The 18,603-nt window shown below is 36.4% G+C and overlaps 1 protein-coding gene across 1 annotated transcript; it reads left to right on the forward strand.

Moving 5' to 3' along the window:
• The first annotated feature begins 95 nt into the window (after positions 1-95).
• On the forward strand, positions 96-16,017 carry gammaSnap1 (gamma Soluble NSF attachment protein 1). Its single transcript, XM_089232138.1, has 10 exons — positions 96-236; positions 345-412; positions 3,703-3,787; positions 5,003-5,020; positions 5,146-5,286; positions 5,445-5,511; positions 8,777-8,847; positions 10,309-10,467; positions 10,633-10,753; positions 12,371-16,017. Exons 1-10 carry the CDS (start codon positions 166-168, stop codon positions 12,524-12,526), a joined length of 957 nt encoding a protein of 318 aa, XP_089088264.1. The 5' UTR covers positions 96-165; the 3' UTR covers positions 12,527-16,017.
• The last annotated feature ends 2,586 nt before the right edge of the window (positions 16,018-18,603 follow it).

Raw genomic sequence — 18,603 nt, forward strand, 5'->3', positions numbered from 1 at the left:
TCAATTTTAGATTTTTTTTTTGAAGATTTCCGTCATTTCTCCCACTCTGTTTCCTCATCAGAAAATTCGAGTATGATAGTAAATAAACTAGAGAAATTGACTTTTGCGTTTTAGTAGAGAGAGAGAGAGAGAGAGAGAGAAATTTTAGTGAATTAAATAAGGAAAATGATGTCAGCTGGCGGTGCCGAAAAGAAAATCGCCGAGGGGACGGAATGCATTCAGCAGGCCGAGAAATAGTGAGTGTGGGAGGGGAAGGGAAAAACGAATATCGATGATTAACTATCAATATTGATGTGTGGTGATATATAATAATTTTAAATTCATTTCTTTCATTATTACTTTAGCATGAAAACATCTCTTCTCAAGTGGAGACCCGATTATGACAGCGCTGCATCTGAGTATTCGAAAGCTGGTATTGATTATAATTTATTATTTCTCTTTCCGTATATATATATACAGTAGATCAAATCCTAGGCGGATTAATGGTTTTCGCCAGCTGCTGGCTATCCGAATTTCACTACCCTTCTCCCATTTTAGGGAACAGATGTAATATAATCTAGATCCATTGGCGTCTTTTTTTTTCGGCGCCAAACACGTCCGACGGGCCGAGGAAAAGTCGCCATGGCTGTGACTGATTACGGACGCTGAAAGAAAAAAGAAACCAGCGTAGAAAACGTAACAAAAGTGGAAATCAACTAATATTACAAATGATAGTACAAATAAATACTCTCGGTATGAAAAAAACCGGACTCTCTTCGAAATAATAAATCGATCCGGGCATAAGTTTCTCTGGGTATGCAGACGTTTTTAGGAATTCCCTCACTACAGTCCTTCTAGTTGTAAAAATAAATATTCTCCATAAAGAAAATAAATAAAACCCGGACTCTATTTTTAAAATAAACTGATTCGGCCACAAGTCACTCTGGGTACCCAGACCCTTTAAAATAATAGTAAACTAAAATAATGATATTTCTTTATGACACTGAAAACGGAAGGGTATAAGTTACAAAAAGTAATAACAATAAATATATCGGAAAAATACAACCTGACGGAAATATAAACCTAATGAGACGAGACAACCGAAACAAAATGATGCCATTTCAAATACTATTACACAAAGGGAGACACCATTTGAATAGCCCCCTTACTAGTACCACCTGGAATGGAAAATCTAAAAAAATTACATTAACCTGGTACCATTATGCCTGCCTTGGTGACATACGGTGACCTTGGCGATCTAGATATACTGCTTTGGCGGTGTTTAGATTATTCTGCATCTGTACCCATTGTAGTCTTTCTTGACCACTCATTCTTGAAATATTCCACCCTGGGTCATAGCCCACTTGACCTCTAAACTCTGTAAATATACCCTGGTCCCTCTTTTGGTCCCTAACATGCTTGCACACACACACACAAACACGGATCCGGGATAGGAGAACGATCATCCCTCCCAAGAGCCGAATAATAGTGGGGAAATTTTTCTGTCCTGTAAAATACAGGTTAATCTAATGCACCTTCATCAGAGGTTCTCAAACTGTGCGCTGCCAGCCTTTATCAGGAACGCCGCAGAGCTGCTGCCCTTGAAAGGTTTTTCGAAGAGATTATTTGTTATATAGCTGGAGATATCTGCCCTCACTCAGGCATTGATTCGGGGGAAGATAAGAACAATTGCCCTTCCCACAGAATAATAAGAGTAAATCTACTTGTCTTATAAAATACAACCATTCAACAAACTTATACAATTTGCCCCTCCTGACACATCATCCTGGATCTAGACCTGACACATTTTTAATCATGGTTACTCTTTGACCTGGTTCCTCGCTCTCTAGATCACTGTGTAGATCATTCACATGCTCTTAGCCACTATTTTGATCCCTCGCTAACCTATGTCTTTACTCCTAGATCTGGTTTTGGTAACTCCCATGCTCAGACAGTTTTTTTTAACTCTTTTTGTCACTCACTGGCCTGGTTTCTCACTCTCTTGGTCACTTTTTTGTGGCTCATTAACCTAGTTTCCCTCCTCTCTCTAGGTCTTTCACTGCTCTGATCGTTTGGTCTCTGGGTCACTCACTCACCTAGTACCTTGCTTTCTAGGTAAAAGTGGATTTATGGTTGGTTTTTCAAATTGTGCTACCCTTCTCCCATTCAATAAAATTTCTTGATCACTCATTTCTCAAATTTGCTGCCTTGGGTTATAGCCCGTTAAGGGCCCCTCCCCAATGTAAATGCGCCTCTTGGTACTAGGTCGCTATTTAGTGATTAAAAGATTGGTATTGGCACTTAAAGATACCAAATTGGAGTTAGAAAACAACATAAAATTTAGAATATATAATTGTGTACCTCCCAACATATAAGGGTAGGGCTGGACAAATCCCAGTAGCCACGGCGACTAAGAGATTAATATTCACTTAAAATTGTATATGTGGGATTAACTAGATTCAAATTGAGGACAATACAAAATTTTTGAAATTTATATCAGCACATCTATCAATAATGAAGACTACTTTCATCAATAATGAAAACTGTCCTGAAAGAAGAATTAGGAAGAAGAAATAAGAATTTATGTCCTGAAAAAGTAGAGAGAAATAATATTTTTTTCAAATTTTTTATGGGGAAAAATTTTTTGCTTCTAAAAAATTGCTCTGGCACCTAGATCTTTTTTGCAATTTGTTAAGCCCTGTATAAGGGGTCTCACCAAGTCCATTTTGGATTATTATTAATCATCAAATAGGCCAGTCTGGGTAAAAAATAATATACTTGGTTCTTGAGAAATTTGGCTGATACTTTTTATTGATTTGTCATCAGCACAGTCTTAAGAGTATCGTATAGGCCTCTGGGCCAAGTGATACATATATATATTTTTTTAGCCCTCCGCCACAAATAGGCCTAATTTTTAGTAAATAGCAAATTTCAACCAGAGCTCATTTTTCAGAGGTCCTTGGGTTGTGCCTGGGTGCACTCATGTATTAAGGTGGCGCTATTTGTCGATCTCTGCAGTAGAGTCACTCTTACCCGGCCTCCAACTGGGACTTTATTAAAGTCAGCCTGCAAAGAAAAAAATGTTGGGGATGATTAGGGAGGTTGAAATCATAGGCAGATGCAGAATGGGAGGGGGAAACTATCACCTTTACCAAGTTCACTAAAAATATTGTATTACTGGCAAAGGTGGCAATTCCCCCCCCCCCACCCCGCGAAGAGTAGACTCGTCATCCTCCATCTTAGAGTAGCAAAACCAACAACTATATTCTTTAGCGATAACGCTGGTATCATACTTTTCACAAATATGCCGGATGAGCCAGCCGGAGGTTTCCAGAAACTCTAGTTTGAAATGATCAGGAAATTAATTAATCATGAATTAATTATTTCAAATCTGCCAGAGAATGGCTATAGTATAAAATCCAATAGTTCTCTAACTTTTTTTCCACTTTTAGCTCCTTTGCCTCTTTCATCATTTAGGCTATCCGTTGCTCTCCAAGATAGAAAAAAATAAAAAATCACTTTAAAACTCAGAGCTGGCATGTAGCAATACACCACCTCCTCACAGCTTTCCTGACTGAGGTTTATGGCGCTTCTGGGATTACTCTAAAGGCAGCGGTTTATTTTAGAACCAATAACACATGTATATAAAAAAAACCTTATTCTTAACTCATTTATTGCAGTAAAGTTCAGTATATCTTAACCATATTTATGCTCATATTTCAGCTACTTGTTTCCGTACAGCAAAAGTTCTTGACCAGAGCAAAGACTGTCTGATGAAAGCTGCACAGTGTTACTCACAAAACCATTCGTATCCTTTTAACTATTTTAATACATGTTCATAATTACTTTGTAGTTATGTACTAGTTTTAACACTAAATCATTGTGAATCCTTTGCTTTAGTCTGATAAGTGATGGCTGTAATTAATGAATTATTAATGTGTTAAATCTCATAATGTTTTGACTTTTATAATACAGGGTGGGTAAAAAGTCTGTAGAAATTTAAAAAAATGAATAAAAACCAGAAAAATAACCAAAATAAAAAACGGTTTGAAGGGTTAGCATTGCTGGATCATGGGAATTTTTTTAAGACAGGAAAAAAAGTAGCCAATAGATAGCGCTTCAGTGGAAATATGCAAATGAGATGGTTATAAGAACTTGTGCTCCTAATCCAACCAGTCCACCATTGTAAACCGTGTATGTGGATCATTGCTTCATTTATGACTCGCCTGCAATGTGTTATCCCCAGTGGTGGTGGTCATATGGAACCCATACTGTTGTAATGAAGGATTTGGGATTCTGTTTGTTATTTGCGTATCTTTTCTTTGACTTATACGTCAATACCACCTATTACCTGGTTTTTTTTTTCCCCCTGTCAAAAAGTTCCCATGACCTAGCGATTCTAACCTTACAAACTGTTTTTTATTCATGTTATTTTTCCAGTTTTTATTCATTTTTAAAGTTTCTAGGGACTTTTTGCCCACCCTGTATTTGCACTCTGGAAATAATTTTATTTTTCATGATTATTTTATACAATAGTCAAATCTTAAACTGATAAGGGTAATTAATTCTACAGCAGTGATTCAGGTTTTATTAATCATGTTCTTTCTTTAACATATTACTGTTAAGCAGGATTGACAAATATCAGGTGCCAAGTCCCCACATCAACTGAAATATTAGCATTAGCACCAAAATTTTTTTTTTTGTTGCGTGATTACTGAATTGAAGTCTAAAAACAACACAAATTACAGTGCACTGCAAAGTATGAAATTCGACTATACACTTTACAGACGACATAATTACAAAATATACAAAAGTAACTAGTGCAAAAGTTTAGACAAAGTCAAATTTTCAGCAAAATAAAAATTATAAAAAATCTAGTTTGATGTCCCTTCTCTGTAATAAGTTAGTTTTTGCACTGAATTTTTTTTTCTGATTTTTCATGCTCTGAACCACCATCTGCTATTAAACCATCCAATCATTATTTTTGTGAGTTTTATTGCTATTAATTCTTAACGTGTGAAAGCTTTTTTTCTGCTGCAAAGTGAGTAAAAATTTTATTTTTTTTATGATATTTGTTTCATTTACAATGTACTCATGCATGCACATATTTAACTGTTATGTATTTCTTGAGTATGACTCATCTATATACTGTTCGTTTCTCTGCAGGAGTTATGAGCAAGCTGCTTTTGTCTGTAAAGAAATGGGGGATTACAATGGAGCAGCAAGGATGGCCGAAAGAGCATGTGAGCTCTTCAGGGAACATGGCACCCCAGATACTGCAGCATTATGTCTGGAGAAAGGTGCCAAGTAAGGCTATCCATGTTTTTTTTTTTTTAAGTAACTATTCAATTTATTTAACACAATTAGTGAAATAATGTAGTCATAAAATAAAAGGATTTCATGTAGAACTGATTGTGATGTATCACTTGTTGTACTTGCTGTAATTCTCTTTTCAAAATCTACAGGCTGATTGAATCAAAGCTCCCAGAAGTTGCATTGGAGCTCTACAAGAAAGCTGCAGATGTTGTTATGGTCAGTATTTAATTTACACAAGCAAATTTTTCTATCCCATCCCATAGGGTATAATGTCCTATTAGATCAGATGCAGCAAACCTCTAAGTATACCGAATCAATTTTCATTCACTAAAATTTGTCAACTTATAATAGGGTTTGATGATATCTATGCGTGATAATTTACTTTTTTTTTCGATTTATTTTTACACAATTTATGCAATACATGTAATAACATATCGGATGTCATGTGGCAGTGACACTTTGACTACTACTACTACTACTTAACCGTATGTGCACCTCGTACACATTCCTCTACAGAATTTCTAACGAGTTAGCGCATGCTGGAATATGTGTTCTGAGTGTCTGTGTGGCCCTAAGAAATTTATGTTGTCGAGTTGCACTTGTTTAATTTTCATGCTGCCATCTGTGCTTCATTTTCTGAAGTAAAGATGAAAATGCTTGAATTCTCATGTTATGTCAGTATCGTGTTGTAGGTCTGCCTGAGAGTCCTTTTCAAATTCAAGACGGCCCGCATTCGAGCCTCACGACTGGAGAACTGCCGAAAACCAACTTCAGCCAACCACCACTGTGCCGGCAACAAGGCCCTTGAATCCTGTGAACTACTTGGCCACAGGAAGCATCAAGAGAATGGGGGCGATTTTTGAGGGTGCAACTGAAGGGGAGGGAAGATTTCTATTGCCAAAATATCATTCGCTTACGCTTGAAAAGTGTCCAGAACCAGCCCTAGCCTTCAACAGGGTTCAAATCTGGATCCTCAGAATGAGAGTCCAGCACGATGCCCACCCAACTGCACAGTGGCTGATACTTTGACTGGCAAATATAATTTGTTCTGAAATCACATTCAACCGGTGAAATCTTCATTTAGTCGAAACAGGATTTCCCATAGGTTTCTATGGAAAGCCGTTTAATTTGTTCCGGTTTTGTCCTAAAATTCAAAGTGCTTCACATTTGGATAAATGAGAATTTACAGGAAGTGAAACAGAAGAATTACAGGAGAAATGAAAGATATTTTTATTTTATACTATATACACATCTCGGGTTTGCAGGTCTTCTCCCCAAATTATGTGGTCGCCTCATTTTTGTGTCTCAATACATTTATATAGAGACGATAAGTTCTTAGAATGTCCAGACTGTTCAGTTTGATGCTAAGAGTCTTGCACTGAAAACATTTAATTCTGAGCTCCTTTATACTTTTTTCTCGGCTCAAATTTTCATTTTACATGAAAGTTTTTAAAACCACTGAAAGAGAAGAGGAGGTACACACCTGGGAAGATTTTCTGAGGCAGACATCAATTAATTTGGTTTGACTCGCATTAAATCTGGTGAAGATTGACATGAAATTTTAGCTCACAACATGGCTGTGTTATGTTAGTGTGTGCATTCATATTGTAAAAAATGTCTGTTAGCTTAATCCATATTTGATAGCGGAGGCTGAAAAATCTTGATTAGCTAAAACATTTGTAAGCCGAGACGTTCATTAGCCAAGGTATCACTGTATTGGGAATGTTACAATAGTAAAATTGAATGAATTTCACTTATTGCCATAATCAGCATATTTGAAATTAAATGAAAAATGTTATAGGATGTAATAATTATATTTCAAAATCATTATAACAAGACTTTTTTGAAAAATTTGTTTGATATTAGATCAGTTTACCATTATTAGACCTTTCATTATTATAATTCAAAACAACTTGAGTCAAAAATGTTATGCACTCGGGCAACATAACGACATAATACGCTCAGGCAATAAACTGATGTAGAGTCCACATATACATATGAGTACCATATGTACAAGTATATACACTATCTACCAATAAGTATTTGGACACCTGTGATAGAAAAGAAAAACTAACTTTATTCAAAATCAATAGTTGGTAGAGCCTCCACGAGAGGCAATTACAGCGTGAACCCTCCGGGGCATACTTTCCACAAGTCCTTGTGTGACGGCTAGTGGTATTTTCTTCCACTCGGCTTGGAGAAGACATGTCAGTTCCTTCACCGATTTTGGACGGGTAGGGCACCCCTTAATTCGGCGATCCAACCCGTCCCAGAGGTTCTCGATAGGGTTCAGGTCTGGGCTCTGGGCAGGCCAGTCCATTCGATGAACCCCATTGGCACCATACCAAGCTTTGGTTAACCTCGCAGTATGACAGCTAGCATTGTCGTCCTGGAAGTAACAGGGGTCCACCCCGTAAAACTGCCACAACGTAGGAAGCACATTGTCATCCAAAATAGTGCAGTAGGCATTGGCGTTGAGCTTACCATGAATGGGGACCCTTGGTCCCAGTCCATACCAGGAGAAACACCCCCAGACCATAATTCCACCTCCGCCGAACTTGACTGTTGGCACAATGCATTCTGGCAGGAGACGTTCTCCAGGCAGACGCCAGACCCAGACCCTGCCATCCGAACGGTAGAGGGTGAACCTTGATTCGTCGCTCCAAAGAACCCCCGTTTCCACTGATCTACGGTCCAATTTCGATGTGCTTTGCACCACATTAACAGCAACGCGGTTGGACTTTGTGATCAAAGGCTTATGGGCAGCAGCACGACCATGAAAACTAATCAGATGTGCTTCCTTACGGATGGTATTCATTGAAACAATACTCCCGTATGCCTGTTGAAACTCCTCGCGGATGAGGGCCATCGGTTGGGTACGGTTCTTCCGAATTTCTCTGGACAGCACCCGTCGGTCTCTATCTCCCAGTTTCATTGGTCTGCCGACTCACCTTCCACTTCTTAATCACATAGGCCACTGTCGATTTTGGGTACTTCAGCTCGCTAGATATGTCCCTCGAGGATCGGTCATTTTTGTGATACCCGATAATTATACCTTTCTCAAAATCAGAGAGCTCCGAACTGCGCGGCATCTTGCATGCGACTAATGCCGATGTTGTTTCCTACACGACATATACCGGCGGAGGGCATGACGTATCTCAGGACCGCAGATATCGTCATTTGCATAGGTGTCCAAATACTTATTGGTAGATAGTGTATATGGTTAATGTCTACTGATATACTATAGGACCCACTTATAATGTGCCTGCATTCAACGAGAGTCTGGAAATAATGAGAAAATTGTGTATTTTATTGTTTTTATTCTTAATGATATTTGGTTGAATGAAAATAAAATTCCTAAGTATTTTTATTTTTGTAATTTTTTAGTCAGCTATTGTGCTTATTTCAGCAGTTCAATCTATTTTTAAGTTCAGTCTATTGCATCTCATTCTGTGTTGTTTTTCCCCCTTTTTGTCATAAGATTGAAGACAGGCCAAGACAAGCATCTGAGTATGTTAGCAAAGCAGCTCGTATTGCACTCAAGCTCAAAAGGTATTTATTATTTTTCCCTGTTCAGTATCATCATCAACTGGTTCTAAGTTAACTGATAACTGAAATAAAATTTGAAATACAGGGCCTTTATTATTCAACTTGGGACCTTCTGAGCTTTCTAAAGCCTTCAACTATCCATTAGGAAGCTATAAACCTTTGGGAGCATCTTAATGAAGATATAGTAAAAAAAATATAGGGCACAAAAAAAAGCTAAAACATTCACTTTTGGAGGAAAATTTTTTTAAAACTTTGAAAATTTGTTTCTTATATAAATTGTAGTGCATATGTTAATTTTTTGAAAACATCTGGTCAATTTCCTTGGAAGGGTGTCTAAAAATCTCCAGGAGAACCTTTTACATTCTCATTTTTTCATTAATGCATAAGCACCAATGGGGAAGTTTTTCCTGAAATGTGAATATGTATCCCTATTGAAACACTTGTTACAAAACATTTTGAGGAAATAACTTCCATAGAGTAAGTAACATGTGTAGAGAGTAAACATTCAATGTCATTTCCAATGTTCTTTTTTTTTTTCAAAGAAATTGTACATTTGTACTTCTGGCATGAGAAGGACAATATGATATGTTCTGTTTAAAAGAGTGTGCTTTGTTGATGGAATGCTTTAATGAGCATTGTAATTCTGCACTAAAGCATAGGTGTCGATTCCCAGCCTTGCAAAATCTGCAGTTTGTCATTTGACAAATTTCAGTGCCAAAAAAAATCATACATATGAAAGGGGAAAATGGGCATTTTTCAGGTGCATAGGGTGACCATATAACCAGTTTTCTCAGCACATTACCATAATTTTATTAATTATAGGCAGTCTGACTTTCTTGTATCTTATTTTTCTGGTATTTTCAATGAAACTTCCACTTTTATTCTTCACTAAAATTGAGGATTAAAATTATTTTTCAACTTGTAAATTATATTATGGTAATGATTAAATTATATTATATGACTATAAATATGAATATTTATCGCACATATTTGCCATGCTAAAGTTTTTGTTTTCTAGTAAAATTCCTTTTAACCCACCATTGTCGATTTTAGAAATAATTGGCAACTTTGCTCATTTTAGGCATCATATTTGACAACAATTGACAATTTCTAGTTTTTTTGGAAATATAAATTTCCTGTGTCTCGCCGACAAGTCAATCTAGAATTGCAAGGACTGAAGTATTTTCTTTATGGATTTTTGTTTTTGACAGAGTACAATTTGAGGATTTTCTATGACTTTTTTTTATAAAGATATGAAAACCAAAAGAATTTGGGTTCCAACTCAAAAATTTCAATAAGGCTAAAACATCAGATGCATTGGCACATATGCTAATGGTCATGCAGAAATTTTTGAAAAATCCCCCCCTTCCCTTCATTGGATATGAAATTTTTTAACTGCATTTGTAAGAAAATACATGAAAAAAAAAATTGATAAAAATTAATTATAATTCCTTTTTTGTAAAGGCATGATGAAGCTGCAGACCTGTTGGCGAAACAGATGGAGTATTACCTTTCTAGTGAAGACACCAAAGCAGCTGGACGCTTGGTTATTGCTGAAGTTTTGGTCCATCTCGTGCGTGAAGATTTTGTAGCTGCTGACAAAGCTTTCAGAGAAGGCAGCAGGTAGGAGAAGTGTATATGTATGCATTGATTCTTATCTTTTGGGATTTTTTATCAAAGAAATCAGTTTTTGTCAGTATTTTTTTCTCTCTCTGGTATTGTTCATTATTCAGTTATATAAAATACAATTTTTTTATGTTTTACATATTTTTATTTATTCTCACTCAGTTACATGGAACGTGAAGAGTGTAACAACATTTCCTTACTTCTGGATGGGTATGATCAAGGAGATGATGAACAAGTGAATCGGTGTCTGAATCATCCATTTATCAAACATATGGATGTAGAGGTATATATTATCCATTGATTACAATGGTCTTTTTTTTTTTAACGATGTTGAAATTATGTGTGTTTGAGAAAAAAATTTCATAACTAGCTATGAGTGTGGTAGAGAAGGCTTTTTCTTTTATTAGCCTAGAATAAAATTGTAGGCTTCTGATTTGTTAAACCAGGGTTTGACTGTATTTCAGCTATGTAGAGTTCACTGAAACAGTTTCCAAGAAAAAAACCTTCTCTACTTGCTTTGATAAGTGAATTGAACAATGGGAACCATTGCATATCATCTGAAAGAAAAATACAATAAAGCCTGTCTTTGACGGAACCGGTATTAAGCAGAAACCTGTCTTCAATGGAAAAAAATCTTGGTCCCATGATTTTAATGCCAAAATACAAACTAGAAAACCTGGATCAAATGGAACCTGTCTAATATATGTAAAAAAATTGTACACTCTTAATGGAAAATTTCACACAAACACTTCAAGTGTTCCCCAAACCAATAGACTAAGAGAACTATAAAAAACGGTGAAGTGCTCTACCAAAATTTTTTAAGCAATCTGCTTGCCAATGTGAGTTTTGCATCATCCGCCCCCTACATTAGCAAAAACTGTTTTCATACTTTATGCTGTGATTTTAATAAGCCATATGTAGCAAGGCAGTTGCTTCCTGAAATTGTTACAAAAATGTTCAGAAAAGCGGGCTTTTCCATGGAAGAAATCGATTCAAAGATTGAATTTCCAAATGATATACAAGATATACAAAATTGCAGTCAAGCTACTTTCCATGATCTCAATGCTGAGTATTATATAAACATAGATGACAAAGTGAACCTGACACGACAAATAGTCCCTCTCATTTAAAATTTTAGAGGTCAAAAAGAAGAGGATGAAGATGTGATAAATGTAGTCATTTCAGAAAAAAACAGTGTAGTGTGAAGTTTTATACAGTTGCTGTCTAAACCTTGAAAGAATTGCGGCACTTTGTTTTGCAGAATAATGACTTGGGCATGTTTAGCATGATTTCAGAAACCAAACTGTTTACTGAAAGTAAGGTAGCAAAGTGCGTGAACCGCACACAGAAAACTTTTATTAACCACTTGAAAAAATTAAAATTTATTTATTGATAGTACTGTTCTTAATTTTTTATTCACTATTCGATAGTGCAAATAATTAATGTATGTAATGGACTGTATATATTGGTATATTAAAGAAAATACAGTATATATGTCTTTTTAATAACTAATGTATCATATCAAGGGATAAATATTTTATAATTATAGAGTAAATTATGTAAATTACTTTATTTTTAGATTATTTACTTTATTTTCAATTAATTTATTCTTTCATTTTATTTCAATTTTATACGAGATCATAACATAATTTTACACATTATGCCAATTGAACCTCTATTAAGTGCAAACCTGTATTCAACAGGAAAAAATCTCAGTCCCTTGCAATTCTGTTGAAGACAAGTTTTACTGTATTTTGAAAAGGAATAAATTATTTTTTGCTGTACCTATGTTTCTTGATTTTTTTATGATTTTAGTCTCGGTTCTTATGGAAAAAAATAATAATTACAAAAAATAAATAATTTCAAAAAAATTATTACGTTTTTTTTTTCAATCCTAAAGTATGCAAAGTTAGCCAGGACACTTCAGAATTCAGCAGCAGGAGGTACAACCCTAGGAAACTTTTCTTCTACAGGTGGTGAAAGTGCATCACGAGGAGCTGCTGGTGCCAGTCACAAGGATGATGGGGACGATGAGTTTGCTGGAGGATTTATGTAAATAATCAAAATCGCAAGTGCATAGAAATATTTTTGAATTTTATGTGAATTTTTCCCATACCCCTCTCGTGTTAGCAGTTGTAATTTGCTTTAAATTGTGGAGAATAACAAATGAACTGTTGTTTGCAGAAAATTTGTTTTTTGATTTCGGCACAAAGAAATTGGAATGTCGTTACTTGTTCAACATAAGGAGCTGATTATTTCTAGAATATGAATATAAGCTCTCTATACATTGTAAGTAAATCATTCGTTAAGTAAAACCTGTATCAGGAAAATATTCATAGAGTAAGATAATCCTCTGAGGTCCATGTTTATGCACTACAGTTTGATATATGCTGATCTTTTTTTTTATGATATTGAATAGCTGGCAACAGAGTTTTTCCTTTTTTTTTTTTTGTATTTTAGATGTTTTCTTAAAAACAATAGTTCAGCCAAAGCAACCTTTTCCCTTTGCTGCAAGTGCAATATATATATTTTTTAATGCTGTGGTAGTCTATGGCATTGTCTTGGTGCTAAAATACTTTATATGTGTGTCTAGCAGTTATGACTTAAATATAGAAACAAACTTTTTTCTAAGCAGTATTCTATTTGCACCAAAAATTAGATGCCATTGAAACATTGTCTTGTGTCTGGTATAGCCCAGTGATTCCACAGTTCTTGATTTTTCCAAATAACAATTTTGGTGAAAAATATACTTGGGAATACGATTAGCATCTCCCCCCCCCCCCCCCAGTTTTGCACAATAACTATATAGTCTACATGATGTCCAGGCTAACTATCTCCTATGTCTCATACTGAAAAAACCATGCATAATTTTGAATTTGCTGTGCTAGGGCAGCTTATAAAAGGTGTACACGCACCTAAAAAATTTTCAATCATTAACTGCATAAAGTCTAAAACAGCCAAAGACAGTCCAAATAGGGAATATGGGTATGTTTTGGATTTGTGAAAGATGAGGAAGAAAATGAAAGATATCATCATAGGTGGAAACTTGAAAAGCAAGTTGAGTCGCGCAGAAAGGGTAAGGAGAAAAAGAGTAAAAAAAAGAGAATAATATAAAAGATTAGTCAAAACTTGGACAAGTCTATTTTGAGGGATAAAACCCGGCTGTAAAAAAGTTAATTTAATTCTTCAAATGGATTTGTGTTACCAACTTAATGCAGTAGATGTTCATTATAAAGATCCCCTTTATCACATGGAAAAGACGTTTCACTGGAAGGTTGTTATATCAAACATTTTTTCAAAAAAAATCATAAAATTTAGCTTCTCTGCTTTTTCTAACTATTGGAATTTCCTTTTCTGTGATCGGGTACACGCAAAAGGAAATCGTCTCCTATGCTTTCATAATTGAATCACAGTTTTTAATTATGTTGAACAAAGCACTCTGGAATATTGCGTGATTTGGCTATTTACATCGATTTCCTGTCAATTTTCCCCAAAATATTTGATTTGAGATCCAAATATATGTCGTTTCATTTGTTTAAGACAGCCACGAAGAATGAATGATTTTCAGGATGAAAATTAGTTCGAGAAAATGGCAAAACATCAACCATGTGGGAATGAGCCACAATTTGCAAAAATAAAATAGAATGGTAACCTCAGAGGAGGGGGAAATAACATGGAACAGGTGATTCGCACAATCGTAGTACACTTAGCTCTATTTCCAGTGAGGATGCTACTTAAATACAGGGTTTTCCACAGAATTAGCAACACTTTATTTTTTCTTCTCCACACATCAGAGAAATCAAGATTGATTTTATCCATTACTTATGAAAGGCGTTTTCATTGGCACAATTTCATGTGGATGCAGCCCCCTTATAACTTCAAGCCATTTATGTGCACAAACGCACGGAAAAAAAGAAGGAAAGTAAGAAAAAAAAGCAAATGAAAGAGGAAAACAGTATGATAATTTTATAAGAGAGTACGTACGAAGTAGATTTCTCTTTTCACTCTCACCCTACCTGTTCTCTTCCGCTTTTACATGTGAGTAGGATACATCATATGTGGGGGGAAAATCACCAATAGGAGTATAGAAAAAACAGGGAAGAAATGAAAACCACTTCCGTAGATACGGTTACAATAAGACGATGACAAGGAGAGAGGAAAGGAAGAAAGAACATGTTTGAATTTATTCCACTGACGTTTGAATGCAATATTACGTCCTTGATCGTAAAGTAGTTAAAATTCTCCAAATCTTCCAAAATTTCCCGTTTTGTTTAGAGAAAGCGCTTTTCGTTTTCTTCACATTACGAGCGATGTATTCGACACAGAAAGTAAGCAAAGCAACACAATAGAAGAAAATTCTGCAGAGAGGAAATGATCGAAAGAACTTACGTGTGAAAGAAACATTTTCGTATGTGTGTCGCTTATCAGCAGACCGGTAACCTCCAGATGCTTACAATGAACTAATGGGCTTTCTTATCCGTCAGAGTTAACGCTGAAAACATTGAAAGAAGTAGTCTTAAAGGACATATGGCCGTCAAAACCACTGAAACCTGTATTTTTTTGTTTTTTTTTTTGGGCTCACTGAGTCTGCTTATTGTCAGAAACAAACAATAACTCTAGTGTTCACTCTAAATGGCCATCAGCCAGCTCACTGACTATTTTCGTATACGTCAGCAATCACCCTACTGTCACTTTGTGGTGACAATATGCAAGAATTGTTGCAGCAACGTGTTTTCACTGTATACAAAAATTGTGGACATTTGATGACGTTTTTTCAAAAGATTCAGAGTTCGAGTCGAAGTAAAAATGTATGAGAGGGGAAAGAGAAGAATAATTGAAGTTTTTTTTTTTTGCATCAGATAAATCAATTATTTTAACATCAAAATGTGTAGGAACCAGTTGCGATCGAAGCCAAACGTGGTATAAATGTGAAAGTCGTTTTACTGAGCGAAGTATAAACGAGGTTCTACTGTAATGCATCTATCACTTTTTCCCGAATAATATGTTTCACATTTCTGATCATAAGAGGATACAGGCTCTTCGAACGAGAGAAGTGGTTGTATAGTGAATGGGGGGGGGGGAGAACGGTTGCGGTGTCCTTCCCCCTGTTGTGCCTATGTTTTTGACTATGTTGTTGATTTTTGGTCATGGATCTCACAGATCTATTACCAACATCACTGTTATTCCAGTAGTGCCACCATCGGAATGTTAGCTTCCGGTAACCTGGCGATTTCGGCAATCCGGCACAACCTGGTGCCGGATTAGCGAGAGTCTACTGTACATTATGAAAGCTATAAAGTTCTTTGTGTCTCCAATTTTATATGATAGCTCTGATTTTAATTTTCTTACTAGCTAAAGATATTGTTGTGAAAGAAATTTTTTCCATCGCATGTTTATGTTCACAAATATGTACTTACTTAAATATTTGGGGGATTTCTTTTTAATGTAGAATGTCCCTTCATTGACATTCCTTGAAGTAATATTTCTCGTTAATTATCCATGTAAATAAATTGTGCTGTTATGTAGATAATAAAAAATGTGTAAGTGTGAATTGTTTCTTTTCTGTATATTTTCATCTAATTCTTCCAATGCACGAAATAATATTTGATGCTGATTCACAGGGGAAGTCTTCTGAGTAGAGAAATCGGATCACTGCTCTTTTTTTGCCTTGGTTCACACTGCTGAGAGATAGAGGTAGCCATGTTAACATTGAATTTCAAAGTGGTGCTATCAACATCAATAATGTGACCGCAGTAATGGCAACTTTAAGCATGCATGCACGCACAGAAGGTAGTGTGACCGTGAAAAATGTGGTATGGTGAAACCAGATCATTTTTACGGGCATGTCCACATTCATGTACAAAATCGTTCGACAAATCAAGCGACTTTTGTATATGAGTGTGGACGGGTTATCTTTTTTTTTTTTTTTTTTTGTCCTACTTTTTACCAAATCCTATCAACAAAAAAATTTGTGTAATTTATTTTAATTGAGCAGGGAATCATTGATAGATTGCCAAATATTATAAATGTTTTAGATTGCAATTAATGATTCTGCTAAAGTAGAAATTATATCGTTTTTAAGGTTATTTGTGTATGTGGACCATTTGGTTTATTAATTTTCATTTGCTTAGTTTGAAGGTTCAACAAGTAGAGTAGTCATTACTACTCCGTCCTCCTTTTTCTAATTTTTTGAGTGGGAGCCCTAGTTCCAATCAAGCTGGTCGATATCGATTTGAAAAAAATTCACATAATTCCAGTGCTGCGAAATCAGTAACTGTAAGCACAATTAGTTTCCCGTAAAATATTTTTGGGAATCCTTGACGTCCCGTTAGACGAGGAAAGTGCCGCGATATATATATATTTTTTCCACACATCTGCAGCAGTTTCTTCACAACCGATTGACATGAGATCTCGGATAGTTATAGAAATCAGTTGACGGTTTTGTTTTGGGCTAGCGTTGTTTTCAATGTGGTTTGAGTTCATCAGTTCGAGTAGCATTTCATTTTGCATCAGTTGAACCCTTGGATGTATAATTTCATACTGTTAACGCATCTATTATTATCAATGGTTGTTTACTTCACAAATGTTTTGCATGGGGTAGCTTTCATTTTCCTCTGATTTGTCATCACCAGGGTCGTAAAAAAAGTCTCATGATTTGGGAATTAGCTGCGCAGAGAGACTAGCAGAAGAGTCAACCGTTCAAACATGAATTATGAGAATGTTGGTAGTATTATACAGTGAATGTGTGTTCTAAAATACAAGGGAGGGTCCATGCGACCACTATAGGAGCATTTGTGGTTTTACCACCCTCTTCTAGTCTAGTTTTCTTGACTACTCTTTCCTCGAACTCCCCACCCTGTTCTATAACCAACTCGGCCTTCCCTCCCTGCAAGTACATTTGTGTTTCCGAGTCACTCTTTTAGCCATTCACACGTTTGCACATATTTTTTTGTCTCACACATGTTTGCACACGCTCTAGGTCACTCTTTCGATTGCTCACTGACATGGTTCTTTGCTGAGTCACTCTTTTGGTTATGTACACCTTTGCACATGCTCCAGGTCAACGGTTCTCAACCTTTTTTTTTTTTGTCTCGAGACCACCTTGTTGGTACATAATTTCTAAGGCGGAACCCGCAGGCCCTTTATTTATTTATTTATCAGATTTACTTTATTGCCCTAGCTCCTGGGAAGTGCACACGGAGCTCCAAGTGCGCCGTGGAGCACCGGTAGAGAACGCTGAGCTATGTCATTCTTTCGGGTCATTTACATGCTTGCACGCACTCTAGGGCAGGGGTTTCCAACGTAGAGTTACTTGCGGAACCCGTGACGGTTGGTTATGTTATAAGCCTCTTCAGTGGAACCCTGGCTGATAACGAGGTTGTTCTACGGAACAAATTTTTGAATGTTTACCCCAAAAAAACGTTTGTCCTTACTGCCGTCTCAACAGCATCATATGGGGCAATGATGCTGTTGAGACGGGCAAAATAAAAGAGGGCTTAGGAACAACCTTTTAGTCAGTGTCATTCCAGGTTCAACCTGTAAAGAGATCACAAATGGGGGCTTGGGATACAAAAATTGTCTTCTGAGGAGATTTTTGAGTTATCTCCGTTCAAAAAACATTAAAATTTAAAGAAATTGGTTAAAATAGCACATAAAAGGTATTTTCTTTCACCTAGATATCGAGTTTTTTAATATTTAGTCGGCTTGGGAGGAGCACGCCCCACTATTCCCCCATAAGTAGGGGGTGTCTGCTCTTAATATATATATTTATTGTCATAAATCATTGTGTCAAATCTTATCGTGGAACCCCATCCAACTGAGGTCCCTACAAGGGGGGGGGGTAGGGCTGGCGGAGTTCCAGTCCGGGCCTTAGATTATTCTCATCGTTTTTCACACTATAAGTTCATAACAGGAAGCCCGTGAAGAGTCTTACCTGGGAGCCCACCGAAGATCTCAGCTTACGGAGGCGGGCCCCTACTGCTGGATGGGGAGGTAGAATGAGTTTCCGTGCCGTGCCGTGCCCGATTGAACACGGAGGACTCAAAGTATTGGAGCCCTACCATCATATTGGGAGGCATATTCACGAATCAAGAGTTTTGATTGTAACCATCACCAGAGCTCCCGCACAAGAAC

This window comes from Pholcus phalangioides, unplaced genomic scaffold (genome assembly GCF_987345545.1).
Source record: "Pholcus phalangioides strain wild (caught in Gottingen) unplaced genomic scaffold, Ppha-v1.0 ptg000001l_1, whole genome shotgun sequence".
Taxonomy (NCBI): domain Eukaryota; kingdom Metazoa; phylum Arthropoda; class Arachnida; order Araneae; family Pholcidae; genus Pholcus; species Pholcus phalangioides.

Excerpts from the sequence above, each read along its gene's own strand:
- gammaSnap1 (XM_089232138.1), top strand. The coding sequence starts at position 166 with ATGATGTCAGCTGGCGGTGCCGAAAAGAAAATCGCCGAGGGGACGGAA. Across the intron at positions 10,468-10,632 it reads GCTTTCAGAGAAGGCAGCAG|TTACATGGAACGTGAAGAGT; the intron begins GTAGGAGAAGTG and ends ATTCTCACTCAG. Across the intron at positions 10,754-12,370 it reads TCAAACATATGGATGTAGAG|TATGCAAAGTTAGCCAGGAC; the intron begins GTATATATTATC and ends TCAATCCTAAAG.